The sequence below is a fragment of the Ipomoea triloba genome, chromosome 7 (assembly GCF_003576645.1).
Source record: "Ipomoea triloba cultivar NCNSP0323 chromosome 7, ASM357664v1".
NCBI classification, from domain to species: domain Eukaryota; kingdom Viridiplantae; phylum Streptophyta; class Magnoliopsida; order Solanales; family Convolvulaceae; genus Ipomoea; species Ipomoea triloba.
Window position 1 is genome coordinate 18,702,246 of NC_044922.1, and position 16,501 is coordinate 18,718,746.

The 16,501-nt window shown below is 31.8% G+C and overlaps 1 protein-coding gene, 1 long non-coding RNA gene and 1 pseudogene across 9 annotated transcripts; all 3 read right to left on the reverse strand.

The window, feature by feature from the left end:
• Window positions 1-235: 235 nt before the first annotated feature.
• Window positions 236-5,224, reverse strand: LOC116024502 (TMV resistance protein N-like). Of its 8 annotated transcripts, none has more exons than XM_031265410.1 (10): window positions 4,968-5,224; window positions 3,903-4,850; window positions 3,170-3,788; window positions 2,490-2,601; window positions 2,303-2,372; window positions 1,991-2,061; window positions 1,681-1,813; window positions 1,343-1,409; window positions 1,162-1,230; window positions 239-841 (listed from the first exon to the last, which is right to left on the reverse strand). In XM_031265410.1, the coding sequence occupies exons 1-3, from the start codon at window positions 5,205-5,207 to the stop codon at window positions 3,231-3,233; spliced, it is 1,746 nt and encodes a 581-aa protein (XP_031121270.1). In that variant the 5' UTR covers window positions 5,208-5,224; the 3' UTR covers window positions 239-841; window positions 1,162-1,230; window positions 1,343-1,409; window positions 1,681-1,813; window positions 1,991-2,061; window positions 2,303-2,372; window positions 2,490-2,601; window positions 3,170-3,230. The 8 variants fall into 8 exon arrangements, with proteins under 8 accessions (XP_031121273.1, XP_031121271.1, XP_031121270.1 ...); XM_031265406.1 differs by having other exon boundaries at window positions 1,885-2,061; XM_031265413.1 differs by having other exon boundaries at window positions 236-799; window positions 1,681-2,061.
• Window positions 5,225-5,274: 50 nt separating this feature from the next.
• LOC116024503 lies at window positions 5,275-8,541 on the reverse strand (annotated as a pseudogene).
• A 5,765-nt stretch (window positions 8,542-14,306) lies between these two features.
• LOC116024505 lies at window positions 14,307-15,997 on the reverse strand. Its single transcript, XR_004099492.1, has 4 exons — window positions 15,652-15,997; window positions 15,316-15,385; window positions 15,135-15,203; window positions 14,307-14,814 (listed from the first exon to the last, which is right to left on the reverse strand). It is a non-coding gene; the product is annotated as an uncharacterized LOC116024505 (long non-coding RNA).
• Window positions 15,998-16,501: the final 504 nt, after the last annotated feature.

The window sequence follows — 16,501 nt, forward strand, 5'->3', positions numbered from 1 at the left end:
TTTAGGCTCCCCAGTTGGCAGATTGAACTGATCACGACACCTGCCCTGATATGCATGTAAAGTGCATTTATCTTGAGTGTATTTCTATATATCATCAGATGCATTTTATAATTATGCAAGATACACTTTCAAATTTTGAAGTATTTATAAAAATGTTACTACATTTTTTTTCTTATTTTAAATGTATGTTATCTTCGATAAACATGCTTTTTTTTTTTTTTTAAAAAAAAAATAAAAATAAAAATCAAAGGAATACCTTATATCAAAACCAATTGCGAAATACAACTAGGTGGGATAGACTCCCACACCCTAATGACAAAGGAAGAATCAGTTGTCCGTGCTAACACATGAGCCACATGATTCGTTGACCTATTGACATGACGAACCAAACCGTTCCGAATGTCACAAGCAATCAAACAACACTACTTAGTAACTAAACCAACAATAGAAAAATCTTGTCTAACAGAATTAAAATTTGAACAAAAATTTAGACAGTTTGATTCCATAAAAGTTCTATTCTCCGGACGCGACTTGATCGATGAAAGCGCCTCCTTCACAGCCAAAGCTTATGCTAGATAGGGATCCTGAGAACAATGCAGTTGCCCAGTTAGCGCCGCCACAGAGAGACCCTCATGGTCACGAAGAACCGCACCAAAGGTCGCACTAGTGGAATGGATAGCAGCATCGACATTACATTTCAAGAAACCAAGGGTACGTGGTTCCCAATCCTTACTCCGACATTACATTACGTCGACATTACAATGCCTTCTTTTCTTGAACTAAACAGGCCAAACAATACCTGTACAGCTCCACCTTAGTTTCTTCCTTGTCTTTCAGCACACTAAGGTAAACAGACAAGTAAAAATACAATAAATACCAGCACAGCAGCATTTTCTTTCCATTTTAAATTTGTCAATTGTCATTATACCTCATTATTTAAATATTGACATGTTCCCTTTTTTGATTTATCATGATTAACAGTACAAGGTAAACACACAATTAATCCAAAGAATGGAAATTTTAACATCAAACTGATTCAGACAAATAGCTAAAGACAGCAAATATTTACTTAATACAAAACAAGAACTAAATAAATTAAAGGAAAAGCAAAGAATCAAAACATTATATCCAAAATTAAGCAAAACCCAGATGAGAACTAACCTCAAACACTACAAAATCAAAATCAGCTTCGATTTTGGGCCATTTTCATCTTTAACTTCAGGGCAAGTTCTAAAGAATCAGAATGATCAACAATATTACTGGCATAGTATAAAAACAATAGAATAGCATAAAACAATGCTACATATATTACTTCATCAGAAGTTACATCTATAGAGTATACCAGGCCATCTAGAGTGTGTCTCATTGTGTTCAAGCATACCATCATGTCTTTGCAGAGGCCTTTCAATCTGTGAAAACAATTAGTGTATAGTAGTAAGAAACAATGGAAAGACAGGTTTCGGTGTAAATAAAAAAGAAACTCTAGATTAGCATCAAAATGGCTGGCTTTAGCTATAAAAATTCAAAATCCACCACAGAAATTCAACCAAAAAAAAAAAAAAAAGAAGAAGAAGAAAAGAAAACAATATGTTTCGTTGATATTAGGCAGACCTTACTACTACAGTCCTATAAAATGTTTGTAATGAGCATAGATGGTAGAATATGTTACAGAATACCAACCTCCATTTCTGAAGTCTCCAGGAGAGTCTTAGGCCACATATATATCATCATAACTCATCGAAGGTCTAGAAAAACCATTTTCCTCATCAACATCATGGGCATCAGTACCAGCACCAGCAAGAAATTCATTAACCTATGGGGTTGGAAGGTTAAAAGAATTTATATGAAAAACATATAGGAAGGTGTTATTCACTATTCACTAACCTTTATCTTAAGAATTTAGGGCTTAATGAAATTATGATTTAGGGATAAATGAAATTAGGAATTTAGGGATTAGGGTTTAAGATTTGAGTAATAGAAGTATAGACACCAGAGCCTGGCGTAGCGACGAGCGACTTTGACGGCAAAGAACTAGGTGTGCGCGGCTAAGGGGATGAAGATCTGTGAATACAACAGATTTGTTGTGAGAGACTCAGTGGAAAATACGAAGAGAGCGGAAAATAAGTTTTTTTTTTAGCTAGTCTATATACATGTAAAGGTGTTTTCAAAAAAAAATATACATGTAAAGGTATTTCGGACCACTAACTAACCTTTTTGACAAAAAAAATTAGAAAAATGTTACTTTTTTCGACTATTTTTGTGAGCGGTCGAAAAAGTAGTCAGAATTTAAGCATTTTCTAACCGTGTTTATGGGGTTCATGAACATGGATGGAGGAATCCATCCCCTTGTGGATGGAAAGCCTTGTTTGTTCCTATGTATTTCAAACACACAACAATATCATTATCTGCAAATTAAAGAATGGAAGCCTAAACCAACAAAACAATATAACACAATGATATGCTAATATAAGGAGGTGAGGTTCCATTACATGCCATGCATACCCCAAAGGTATTGGAAAATTGTAGTATAAAGGGCCGGACCCCAAGCCCAGCTGAAGCAAATCTGTAAACTATCATCTTCATTCTTCAGAACCTGCGTGCCTACATTATGGAATTAATTAATGTGTACAATATAACAGTTAATATATATTCTAATTATTATTAGACTTAATACCTTATATTTAACACCCATTTAACAGAAATCTTAACAGAGACTATCTATGATAAAAAATGAAAGTCAAAGGTACTTGTTTTGGTCAAACTGAAAGTTGAGAACTAAAATGAGTACCAGTTCAATAGTCAGATGATCATGTGTGATATTAACTCCTATTATTACTATACCTACCTACTATACAATCACTATTGTGTGTACCATATTATCAAATAATGTATAGTTAGTACACAAATAATATACTTTTAGTATATTAAAAATTTACATTGTATTTAAGGAAAGTACATTATTCATGTACTTAATATACATTATTGAGTACTGAAAGTACATTATTTTATATAATGTACATTTAGTACACGAATAATGTACTTTTTTTAATATATTAAAAATGTAAATATTATTATGATCCATATAGTACTGTGTGGCAATAATTTGCCCCTACCATAATATAAACATGCACACCAAATTAAATCAGTAGAACATATATACATAACTTACTTTTCAATATAATTGATCGAATTGAAGGAATCCTCAAAGTAGGTGTACGTACTAATAATGTTCATCTTCCTTGTTCATCCCAACAAAAACACTTTAGGATAAACTCCCAAACAATGCTGCTCCTGCTCCAACCATTCTGCCCTTCTTCTATCATTAATCTATTTTCATTTTGACGTGAACTACCCAAACATCCATCGACATTGTCTGTTGTTCCATCATCAATTTCTTCCAAGTCTCTTGTGGATGGAAAGAAACGCACTTCTCCATCTTCGTTTCTATGTATTTCAAATAAACAAAGCAGCATCTTCTCCATCTGCAGAAGATACAAATGAGCATACACCTCCAATACTTCTCCAATCCTTGTTCCCACCTCAAATTCAATTTTTTCAAACTCATTAATATTAATATGTTTCGGAGGTTCCTTTACGATCCAAGCACCAGTGGTTTTGCTTCTCACACTAACTCCAACTCCATCAAACTCAACATTACAACCAAAAACATTGTTCACGATTTCCAAGGATGACGTATGCCTCAAATAAAGTCTTGGAATACTGCAACATACATAATCTTGTCCGATGACATCAAGCGAAATCGGGACAGTATTACCTTTACAATGTGCCTACATTATTATTATTATAAAAAATATCAAAATCATTACCATCAATTTATATATATAACCAAATCAGACAGACAAAGATGAGGGAGGGAGGGGAACATATATAACTTAACAAACCTGGAACCAATTTTCAATGGAAGGAATCCTCAAAGCACTGCACTTTCTTATCTCAACATATGTAAGGCTCTTCAATATTGAAAGCTCAAGAGAGATTTGTAAGCATTCATGCATAGCATTGAGCTGTCCTATCGCAAGTGATGTTAAGTATTTAAGACTCTCTAAGCCTGAAAACTCAATCAAACTTTTGCACTCCACAATATTCAACTCGTAAAGACTTCTCAAGTTTGATATATCTGATATTTTTTCTAATGACTCACAATTTACTACATGACAAATTATCAAACTAGGTGGAAGTTTTAAAAGTGCTCTAAGATTTTGTAAATCCTTGAGATAGAGCCCTTTCAAATTGGAGAGATGAGAAAGGTCCAACAATGGGCTTTCAAGATGCCGAATTCCTTCTAAACTTAAATTTCTCAATGAGGTCAAACTCCAAAGAGCAATTGGAAAATTTATAACTACTTGCTGCAATTTGTTGAAATTCACTGTCAGACTGTCCAATGAGCATAAATTCGCAGCTGAAGATGGTAAAAAATCAACAGCTACTGAACCCACAAGATTTCCCAGCCGCAGGTACTCTAGGTTTCTCAAACATCCCAAAGAAAAGGGTAAATGTGAGATACCAGTCTCTTGAGCTCGTAATTGTCTTAGTTGCTCTAATTTTCCAATGTCAATTGGAAGCTCCCTCAGATTCTTGCAACCACATAAAAGTAACTCCTCAAGAGATTTTAACTTGCAAATGCTAGTTGGAAGCACCTTCAATTTCTTGCATTTCCTCAAATTTAACCTAACAAGCTTTTCCAAACTTCCAATTGATGAGTGCACATTCGCCAAATTTAAACAACCAAAGAAGGATATTTCCTGAAGACTTTGTGCCCCAGTAAAGTCTGGTGTACTCTTAAGTTGTTTACAACCATCGAGCTTTAACATCCTCAAACGTACAAAATGCTGTTAAAATAAAATAAAATAGAGAGGTTTTAATGCATTTCTATTTTTTTTTTAGTAAAAGCTCTTAATTTGCAAATATGCAATGTTAAAAAAGAAGTTATCATTACACATCCTAACCTGCATATTGGGTTGAAATTCTTCGATATTACTCTTGCTCAAGTCTAACTCAACAAGTCTCGCACAAGGAAAATCCGATTGAATATGACTCATCAATTGACAGTTACGCAACCTAAAAAGTCTAAGCTCATTGGAGAAATATTTAAAAGATCCTCTAAGAACCACACCATCTAATATGAGTATTCGTAAATTTACCATCCTTGTGAATACTTCCGTACTCAAAACCACATTCTTTAACATATTAGAATTTACAATCATCCCTTCAATTGCCTCTGTTCCCTAAAAAAGTGTTTGATGTAGCAATATGTTAGATACTCAAAAATCTTTCATATTTTTAATAAAACTAAGTATTACAAGCAAATGAACTAGATTAACTCAAGTACAAATGAAATGTTTTAAATTGTTGCCTTGTAGAACATCAAAAACAACATTTGGGTCCACCAATCTACTTCGTTTGCCAGGATTTCTTGGAGATTCCTTTCGAACAATTTCTCTTCCCATATCTTGTACTAAATCATGCATCTCAAGCTTTTGAAATCCAACTATTGTTAACAAACATCTTTCTATCAAACTTCGGATTCCACTTTCAACATGAAAACCACAAGCTTCCAATATCACAATAGTTTCTTTTTTGTCCTGCCTAGCGAAAAAACAAGCAATATCAAGAAAGATGTTTTTAGTATCATCATCAAGTGCATCATAGCTTATTTCAAGAATTGTTTGAATATCATCATGAGGATTCCTTCTTAATTTCTCAATATCTTCGATCCACTCTTGCACTGATCTTCCACGCAAATGAGAACCTATAATGGTAAGTGCTAATGGAAGTCCCCCAGTATAACTTGCTATCTTTTTGGATAGTTCAGTATATTCCTCTAATGCTTTAGGAACACCAAAAGCATGCCAACTTAAGAGTTGCAAAGAATCATCAATGCTTAATGTTTTAACCATGTATTTCTCTTTTGTTACAAGGCCTCTCAGCAAATGAACATCTCTAGTTGTTATTATAACAACACTGCCCCGACCAAACCAATTTCGTTGTCCTGCTAATGACTCTAATTGGCGTATGTGGTCTATGTCATCAAGAACAATATGAACCTTTTTGAATTGCAGCCTTGTTTTGATCAAACTTATTCCTTCATAACATTATCAATTTCAAAATTCTTTGTCTTGAGTGTTTTGCGAAGAAGTTTCTCTTGTAAACCAACTAGACCATTGTGTCCCTTATTAGAAACTTCTTGTCTAATATTTGCAACGAAGCAACTACCTTCAAACCCTTGAAAACTCATGATCAAGTGATTATATATGGCTTTAGCAAGGGTTGATTTCCCTACTCCACCCATACCAACTATTCCAATCATCCGAACATCATCATTTGTTTGCATTTGTAATAAATCAAGTACATCTTTAACATGAGAATCAATTCCAACTGGATGCGTTGCAACATTCATTGGCATAAAATTCAACACCCGTAGCACTTCTTCAGTAATCACCTCAATGAACTTTGACTCATACCTAACCAGATTTTAAATTTATTGCATAAAATGATCTTTGTCTGATTATTGATTTTTTTTTATATAAAAAAAAAAGAATGCAAAAAACTAAAAATTAAGAAACGAAATTGAAAACACGACAGCAGACATTAAAACATTATTCTACCAATTAAATAGTACTAGTAGGCTACAACCATTGATTGTTACTAATAATAAATATTGAAATATTTATGAGCATAAATATAATATAAACATAAACATAAATGTGCAGACCAACTATCAATTTAGGCTTTTAGTTGGATGGAGCACATGATTCAATTTGGTATCAGAGCCATGCAAAAGGTTATGGGTTTGAAACTCTGCGCCACCCATAAAAAAAAAAGTCTATGGTTCAAAGTCAATCGCACACCCGTAAAAAAAAAAAAAAGTCTATGATTCAAAGTCAATCGGCCCGCACACGTGAGGGGGCCTAAATGTGCAGTCCGCTTAGGCTTTTAGTTGGTTGAAGCACATGATTCAATTATATTTATGACTGAAATTGTGAAACTTATAAGAAAAAACGTAATAATTTTGAGGAAAAATGTAATACTATTATATTTTGATGTAAAAGTATTACTTTTTCATCAAAAGTATTATATTTTTCAGGGTGTTTGCAAACGTTTGTTACTTATAAATGAAAATGTAATACTTTTCAAAGAAAATATGATACTTTTACATTTAAATATAAAAGTGATATATTTTCCTTCAAAAGTATTACATTTCCATATATAAATAATAAATATTTTATTTATGATTTAATATTACATTTGCTAGTATAAGTATTATATTTCATCTAGACCAGACCGATCTCACGAATCTTCACAAGTTTTTGTCTAATATGTTTTATTGGATAATTTGAAACTTTGAACCATGACGTTCTACATGAGGTTAATTTTAATACCAATTTTTTTTTTTTTTTCAGTTTCAATTTTCAACTAAACGCTGGATTAAAAATAAGACTACACGCTTATGCTTGTATGTTATATGTGATTCAAGATGTGAGTATGATGCATGCTAGATCCATGAATACAGATTAGCTAGATCCATGAATACAAAATAAAATTCAACATAAAATTTGATTTGTAAATACAGATCTATGTTAAGAACCTAGTAAATTATATTTTGCAGACAAAATTTACTAAGAGATTTAAAAAAAAAAAATATTTTCTATTAATTAAATGTCGTTACCAACAAGTATAATCAATCATAAATTAATACTACGTATAAAAATTAATTAAAAAGGTTAATTAGAAGATGCAGGCAGATTCTTCTCGTTCAATTATTTTAAAATTTTTCTTTAAAAAATTCACACAAATATGGATTTACTAATTTACTATATGAGTAAATCTGTCAGGCAAATATCCAAAAATAAAAGGAAATCAAAAGAGTTAGGATTACCTATTTGGCATGGTTTGCAAATCCCATCCGGACAAGTTAGCAGCTGCAGTGAGTGCATCTTTCCACTCATTAACTTTCTGATCTTCAAATCGTTGTTTGTGTAGAGTCAATGCTTCACCAAACTTACTTGTATGTTTACGAACCTCTGAAGGATCAACATGGTAAAATATGGGATAAACAATCTGATTCAACTTTTGTTTACACTCCATGATCTTCACAAGCTCATCCAGACACCATCTGGATCCGACATAGTCTTTGGAGAATACGATGATGGATATCCTCGACTCCTCTATAGCCCTAGATAGCTCAATAGAAATATCCTCGCCTCTTGGGAGCAATTCATCATCCCGAAAGACATTAACCCCAGCTCGCTTCAAATCAGCATAAAGATGATCAAAAAAGGATCCTCGCGTCTCACCCCTAAAACTCAAAAAAACATCATGTGTGATGCGAGCATAGGATGAAGAAGATGATGATAATGCCATACTTGAAATTGAGTATAATTGAGTATTCTATCTATCTGGAATTTCTAGCAGCTTGTCTTTCCAGCTATTAACTAAGATTTTAACTGAGAGACAAGCAGACAATGAAGAAGAAGGCAAATAGATTAATTGGCTAGTATCTAAAAATTTAATTTAAAGAGCTTTAACGACGCGTGTAGCAGAAAAAAGAGCATAAGATATGAATTATGAACTTCAGAGGAATGTCTAAGTAATTTAAACAAAATTTTAAAATCATAACTAACTTTTTGAAAAAAAAGTTAAAAAAAGTATAAATATTATTTTCTGATATTAGTTTCCCAGTAGGAGTACTAGCCAAAAATTCAAGGATTCACATGATATGTTATGATAATGTTGCGTCCTTTTCGTACATTATCTGGTGCATCAATATAATATAGGGAGAATTCAATGGGGTAGCTCAAGCGACAAATGATCATACATTAATCTACGTTCAATTAATAGATTTAAATTATAGAGCTTTGAAAACGCGTTTAGCAGATATGCAGTGAAGCCAGTGGATGACCTAGACATTTCAAAGTCAAGATAAGAAAATACCTCCCAATGATTGTTAAACCCGAAGGAAATTTCGTACTTTATATTACAGGCTTTAGATCTAATGTGAGTCTCTTGTGAAGTTGTCTTATGATTGTTAATTGTAAGATAGGTTAGGTTAATATAAAAATGTAATATTTATATTGAAAAATATAATACGGAGTACTATTTAGAAATAAATTGTTTGTTACTTATAAGCAAAAGTACTAGGAGTAAGCGTTTTGATTTTCAGTTCAGTTTGGTTTCGATTTTGAAAAAATATAATAAAACCATTCGATTTCAAATTTTAGTTCGGAAACTCAAACATTCTATAGCTAGTTTTCTTGCGCACATAATTATTTATTTATTTTTATTAATAATTTAAATTTGAAAATCTAAACAAGTCCTCAATGCATATTTCAAAATTTTTAATCTAAAATAAGTTCAAGTTGAACCGAGTTTTGAGCGTACAATATATTTTTCTCTTCGTCTCACTATGAAAAACTCGAATCTACTTTGACTTGGTCCAAATCAGAAGTGGACCTCACATATATTTATACCACAAAATAGCTTGTCATTTTATGTTATTTTTCCAATAGAATCTACTTTGACTTAGATCCCTCAACTATTGCGATTTCTTGGTAAAAGTCACCTAATATTTTTTTCTCTATTTTGTCCCTTAGCTACGAAAATGTTACGAACCTCTGTTAATTTCCACGTTAAATCACCATTTGATAGAACGGTAATATCATCCTTTTAGTCTGTTGGCGCCTATGTATAATGTCCAGAGGCAGAGCTAAATTGGAGAACGAAATCTCTAATTTTACAATCAAACCCAAGTCCCTATATTTAGATTAATTTTTTGAAAGAAGTAATATGAAAATAGACATGTTAACTTGTGAATAGACGCATGTAGAAGATTGCTAAACTCAATGGACTTTTCTTAGACATTCCAATCTAAAATTGCTAAAACTAAAATGCTTTTTATCCTCTGAATTTTTCTTCTATATTTTTCTTCGTGATGTGATTTTCAATCATTGAGTATTCATAAATTGGCTAATTCACCACTAAATCACTAATTAAAAAAAAAAAGAATTTAGAAATCAATTAACTAATGACATATCATATATGATGGATTGATCGGAGGAAAAAATAAGAGATGTATCAAACATTACTCATTGCTAAATAATTTATATTAAAAAAAGTTGCTTTAATTTATAAGTGTTGTTCTTGTTGTTATTATTATTATTATTAGGCCATCCCCAATAGAGTTTTTAGGTGAGTTTTTAGAATAGTAAAAATTTAGTGTTGAGTTTTTAACAAATGTGGGGATCGAGTTTTTAGTGATATTTTTCTCCTGTAAAAATGGATTTTTGGTGGAAATGGTGGGGCTGCCGCTGTGAGGAAGAAGCTGCGCCTCACGCGAGTGAGACGCAATTCTCGCGCCCGCCTGGGCGCATAATTAAATGCATAGTTTTTATTTTTTTTCTATTTTATATTTTGTTTTATTTTTCTTTTCTTTTTTTTCCTCCACTCCAATTTTTTCTTTTCTAATCACACCTACAAAAAACTCCTCAAAAAGCATACCAAAATTTCAATTATTGAGGAATGCCTTATTATTATATCAAGTTCATTGACTTGGTCTTTCTAAATACTATCACGCAGAATTTTTTTTTTCTTTTAAATTCCATCTCTACCTTTTTCCTTTTTTTTTTTTGAAAGCACCTTTTTTTTTTTTTTTTTAAAGATTGCAAATCTTAAAATATCTTGCAAAGCAGGGGTGGTGGGCCTTTTCTTTTTCAAAGTACTCCGTAGCTTTTAAAAAGTTACTGCGTATTATTATTAGTATTATAATTATGTTAATCGTTTTATATTATAAATTAAAAATAATTATTATGAAAGTAAAATAGATTGCAAATCTTACAATATCTTGCAAAGCAGGGGTGGTGGGCCTTTTCTTTTTCAAAGTAGCTTTTAAAAATATAATAATAATAATAGTAATAATAATAATAATAATAATAATAATAATAATAATATTATTATTATTATTATTATTATTAATATTATTATTTTGTCAATTGTTATTTTATTTTTCATAATCTTAAAATTTACATAATTCAAATTGTTATTTAATATGAATTATTTTATTTCAAATTTCTAAAATAATTTACATAATTTTAATATTAGTTTTGTTATTTTTAATATTTTACAGTAAATTTATATACTGATAGAAGAGATTATTTTTGGAAAGAATATATTTGTATTTTCCTAGACCGTACCCTTCCTTCATGTCTAGCTGTCTACCATCAACTATATCTCTGGTCCTTGTGGTCTAGTGGCGCCCGGTTGTATTCCTATATGGGATGCAGGAAGGGGTGGGTTCGAGTATCAGCAGCACTAAAATAAAAATGTATTTGGAAATTGAAATACCCATACTAAGAGTAGTGGATGGAAATGTGCATCCACTCTCACCACCTTCTGATCTTCTTCGTAATTAAAATTTTTTAATAATAATTATTGTTATTTTTTGGCCGTTGCCATTGACCATTCATTTCAGAGTGGCTGCCGGTTAGACAGTGAGACGGTACTGAAAAGGAAGAGGATTAATTTTGAGACAGCTTCATTTTTAGTTGGGAAAAACTGGGAAGAAGAGGCGGTGGGGTTGGAGGGCTCGTCGTGAGTGACGGCAAGGGCGGCGGCTGAGGCGGAAGGACTACAGAAGAAGATAGAGAACGGGAATTGCGATTTGGGGAAGAATCTGATGGTTGATCGAAGCATTTGGCGAATAAGATTTTGTGTTTGAAATTTTGTATGGCAATGAGCATAGTATTTGAATAAAACGGATCAGAGGCACGGAGATAATGTGAATTCGAACTGACCTGCAGGCTGCTGAAACAGAAGTACAACAATCAAATTAGCAGAATTTGTGTTATTCTGGCGGGGAACGGTGAGGGAATCGCCGGTGTCTGAGTTCAAGCTGGGTTTAGGGTTTTAGAAGGGGTTTAGAGAAAGTCATTAGTCATTACAACATCACTTGACACTTCTTCAGTCGGTTTAGAAAACGGTCAAAACCGTCAAAACACTATTTTCCTTTTTTTTTTTTTTGTTTCCAATAAGGATTATAATAAACTAAGGGGTGTTTTCAATCATGACTTTTGTAGATTTTTAAAAACTTTTAAAATGATAGATTTTAATAAATTTTTATTGACTTTCATAGAATCGTTCAAAACTTTTTAAAACTTTGTAAGACTCTATAAAAGTCTGTATAAAAAACTTGCATAAACTTGTATCAACTTTTTTATTTTAAAAAGTCCACAAAAGTCATTAAATTTCTAAATTGAATACATCCTTACAAACTTTCATAAGCAATTCATAACAATATTAAACACTAAAATTTATAGTTATAGAATTGTTCAAATAAAATATTTACAAATATAATTACTTTTTCTTGAGAAATTAATATTTAAAAAATATATAATTACTAGTTGCATAAAAGAAAAAAATTAATAATATATATATAAATTATATTTGATATACTGCTAGGTATCAAGCAAAGACCAATTATTTGCAATAACAATATGGGACTGCTAACAACAACAAGGTACTTCTCTTTGTAGCCTCAAATTGCTATTGCGAACAATAGTTCACTATTCGTAATAACATGTTGTTAAAAAGAAAAAAGAAAAAATATATTACGAATACACATGAATATTATGAAACATATAGTAAAAGTTGACGGTGACAGATAAAAAAAATTACTCTCTTCATGTATTTAGGAGAAAAAGTTTAGAAGTTAGGGATAAAAAGTTCATAGAAAAAAAAATCAAAATATACAAGCAACAATGAAATAAAAATAATATTATTTTGAATTTTTAGAGGAAGATTGTAAAGTTTAGGAGAGAGAAAAAATTGGTAGAGTTTAGGTATATGTAGAAAATATAAGATAATGAAAGAAAAAATAATTTATTGAATTTAGGTATAAGGTTTATAAAGTTTAAAATTTTAAATAAGGAGAACAAAAATAGAGTTTAAATAGAGAGAGAGAGAGAGAGAGAGAGAACCTTCAGTATTGGTAGAAAGAAAATTTTGAAATCTTGGGGTTGGGGGTTAGATTTCAACTATTTATATTTGAGAAGAAAAAGTATATAAAAGTCTACAGATGTTCTAAAATTAAAAAGTCCTTACAAATTCATAATTTTTTGAATACCACATGACTTTTAAAGAATTGAATACCACATGACTTTTAAAAACTCTTTAAAAATCTTGATCGAATACCACATGACTTTTAAATACTCTTTAAAAGTTTGAATTGAATACCTCCAAACTTTTAAAGTTCATAAAAGTCTTTAAAATTATATAAAAGTCATGATTGAATACACTCCCCTAAGCCCTCAAATTAGATATTAAAATGCAATTAGACGATTGAATTAAAAAAATATTTAATTAAATTCTTAAACTTATTAAAATTGTGCAAATAACGTATTTAAGGGTTTACAAAAAGGTAATCTGTCAATTTTGCTTGCATGACATTCAACGTGACATGTCATTCAAAAATATAAAATTAAAATTGAAAAGAAAATATTTTTTAAAAGAATTGTTGGCTATAGAGATGCCACTAGTTTCTTCGTCCATGCTTGGATGGAGACTCCTTAATGAAAACAATCGCCTCTGGATTGAAGTCATGAAGGCTAAATACACGCAACCTAAGAAAGGAGTGAAAATCCTCACTCTCAAGCAAGGCAACTCGAATGCGTGGAGGAGCATCACGATAGAAAGGCCCGTTCAGAATGGCTTTAGATTTACTATTAAGATTGGAAGGGATACTAGTATTTGGAGTGGACTTGGAAGAAAGATGTTCGAAATATAGAAATCTAATCTGATGTTAGGAATGTGATAAGTAGATCCAGGAGATATCAGAGCTGATCTGAGAGGACTCATCCGAGCTTAAATTGAGGATGCGGCTTGGTGGATGTGTAGGGAATGGAGAATATCGCTATGTTAGTGAGGTTTACTTGGAGCAAAATAAGGTGGCACAAGTTCTTGCCACTTTTGGAGCTCCCCAGTTGGCAGATTGAACTAATCACGACACCTGCCCTGATATGCATGTAAAGTGCATTTATCTTGAGTGTATTTCTGTATATCATCGGATGTATTTTATAATTATGCAAGATACACTTTCAAATTTTGAAGTATTTACAAAAATGTTACTACATTCTTTTTTTCTTATTTTAAATGTATGTTATCTTGGATAAACAGCTTTTTTTTTTTTTTAAATCAAAGGAATACCTTATATCAAAACCAATTGCGAAATACAACTAGGTGGGGTAGACTCGCACACCCTAAGGACAGAGGAAGAATCAGTTGTCCGTGCTAACACATGAGCCACATGATTCGTTGACCTATTGACATGACGAACCAAACCGTTCCGAATGTCACAAGCAATCAAACAACACTACTTAGTAACTAAACCAACAATAGAAAAATCTTGTCTAACAGAATTAAAATTTGAACAAAAATTTAGACAGTTTGATTCCATAAAAGTTCTATTCTCCGGACGCGACTTGATCGATGAAAGCGCCTCCTTCACAGCCAAAGCTTATGCTAGATAGGGATCCTGAGAACAATGCAGTTGCCCACTTAGCGCCGCCACAGAGAGACCCTCATGGTCACGAAGAACCGCACCAAAGGTCGCACTAGTGGAATGGATAGCAGCATCGACATTACATTTCAAGAAACCAAGGGTACGTGGTTCCCAATCCTTACTCCGACATTACATTACATCGACATTACAGTGCCTTCTTTTCTTGAACTAAACATTATGTCAAAGCTCTGGCCAAACAATACCTGTACAGCTCCACCTTACTTTCTTCCTTGTCTTTCAGCACACTAAGGTAAACAGACAAGTAAAAATACAATAAATACCAGCACAGCAACATTTTCTTTCCATATTAAACTTGTCAGTTGTCATTATATCTCATTATTTAAATATTGACATGTTCCCTTTTTTTATTTATCATGATTAACAGTACAAGGTAAACACACAATTAATCCAAAGAATAGAAATTTTAACATCAAACTGATTCAGACAAATAGCTAAAGACAGCAAATATTTACTTAATACAAAACAAGAACTAAATAAATTAAAGGAAAAGCAAAGAATCAAAACATTATATCCAAAATTAAGCAAAACCCAGATGGGAACTAACCTCAAACACTGCAAAATCAAAATCAGCTTCGATTTTGGGCCATTTTCATCTTTAACTTCAGGACAAGTTCTAAAGAATCAGAATGGTCAACAATATTACTGGCATAGTACAAAAACAATAGAATAGCATAAAACAATGCTACATATATTACTTCATCAGAAGTTACATCTATAGAGTATACCAGTAGGCCATCTAGAGTGTGTCTCATTGTGTTCAAGCATACCATCATGTCTTTGCAGAGGCCTTTCAATCTGTGAAAACAATTAGTATGGTAAGAAACAATGGAAAGACAGGTTTCGGTGTAAATAAAAAAGAAACTCTAGATTAGCATCAAAATGGCTGGCTTTAGCTATAAAAATTCAAAATCCACCACAGAAATTCAACCAAAAAAAAAAACAGAAGAAGAAGAAGAAAAGAAAACAATATGTTTCGTTGATATTAGGCAGACCTTACTACTACAGTCCTATAAAATGTTTGTAATGAGCATAGATGGTAGAATATGTTACAGAATACCAACCTCCATTTCTGAAGTCTCCAGGAGAGTCTTAGCCCACATATATATCATTATAACTCATCGAAGGTCTAGAAACAACATTTTCCTCATCAACATCATGGGCATCCGTACCAGCACCAGCAAGAAATTCATTAACATATGGGGTTGGAAGGTTAAAAGAATTTACATGAAAAACATATAGGAAGGTGTTATTCACTATTCACTAACCTTTTTCTTAAGAATTTAGGGCTTAATGAAATTATGATTTAGGGATAAATGGAATTAGGAATTTAGGGATTAGGGTTTAAAATAAGAAAAGAGAGCAGAGAATACGGTTTTTTTAGCTAGCTTATATATATGTAAAGGTATTTCTGACCACTAAAGAAAGAATATTACTCCCTCCGTCCCATTTTGGTTGTCTGGTTCGTTTAACGAGACTTGACTGGAGTTATTTTTAATCCAATTTTTCATAATATTAAATTTAAAATTAATATATAAAATTTATATATTTAGAAACTACATTAAAAGTACTATTAAACACCAAAAATTAAATTTAAAAATAATAAAAAATTACTAAAGAAAATAAACAATGAAGAAAGAGTTGGTTTGACCAATGAATAGTAAATAGGACAGGTAAAATGGGACAGAGGAGTAGTAGTTATAAAGGTGGTCGGAAAAAAGAATATCAATTTAAAAAATTCCAATGGTAAAAAATTCTAACCACTTTTAATTAGTGGTCAGAAATATCGACCACAAAATTGAAGGTGATAAAAAAATTAGACGATTTTCGATTAACTAAACTTTTTGACAAAAAATTAGAAAAATGTTACTTTTTCCGGCTATTTTTGTGAGTGGTCGGAATTTAAGCATTTTC

Bases quoted from the DNA above. Each gene is read 5' to 3' on its own strand.
- LOC116024502 (XM_031265413.1), bottom strand. From the start codon at position 5,207: ATGTTAAAGAATGTGGTTTTGAGTACGGAAGTATTCACAAGGATGGTA. The intron at 4,851-4,967 runs GTTAGGATGTGT...TTATTTTAACAG, and splicing joins AATTTCAACCCAATATGCAG to CATTTTGTACGTTTGAGGAT. The intron at 3,789-3,902 runs GTTTGTTAAGTT...ATAATAATGTAG, and splicing joins CCATTGAAAATTGGTTCCAG to GCACATTGTAAAGGTAATAC.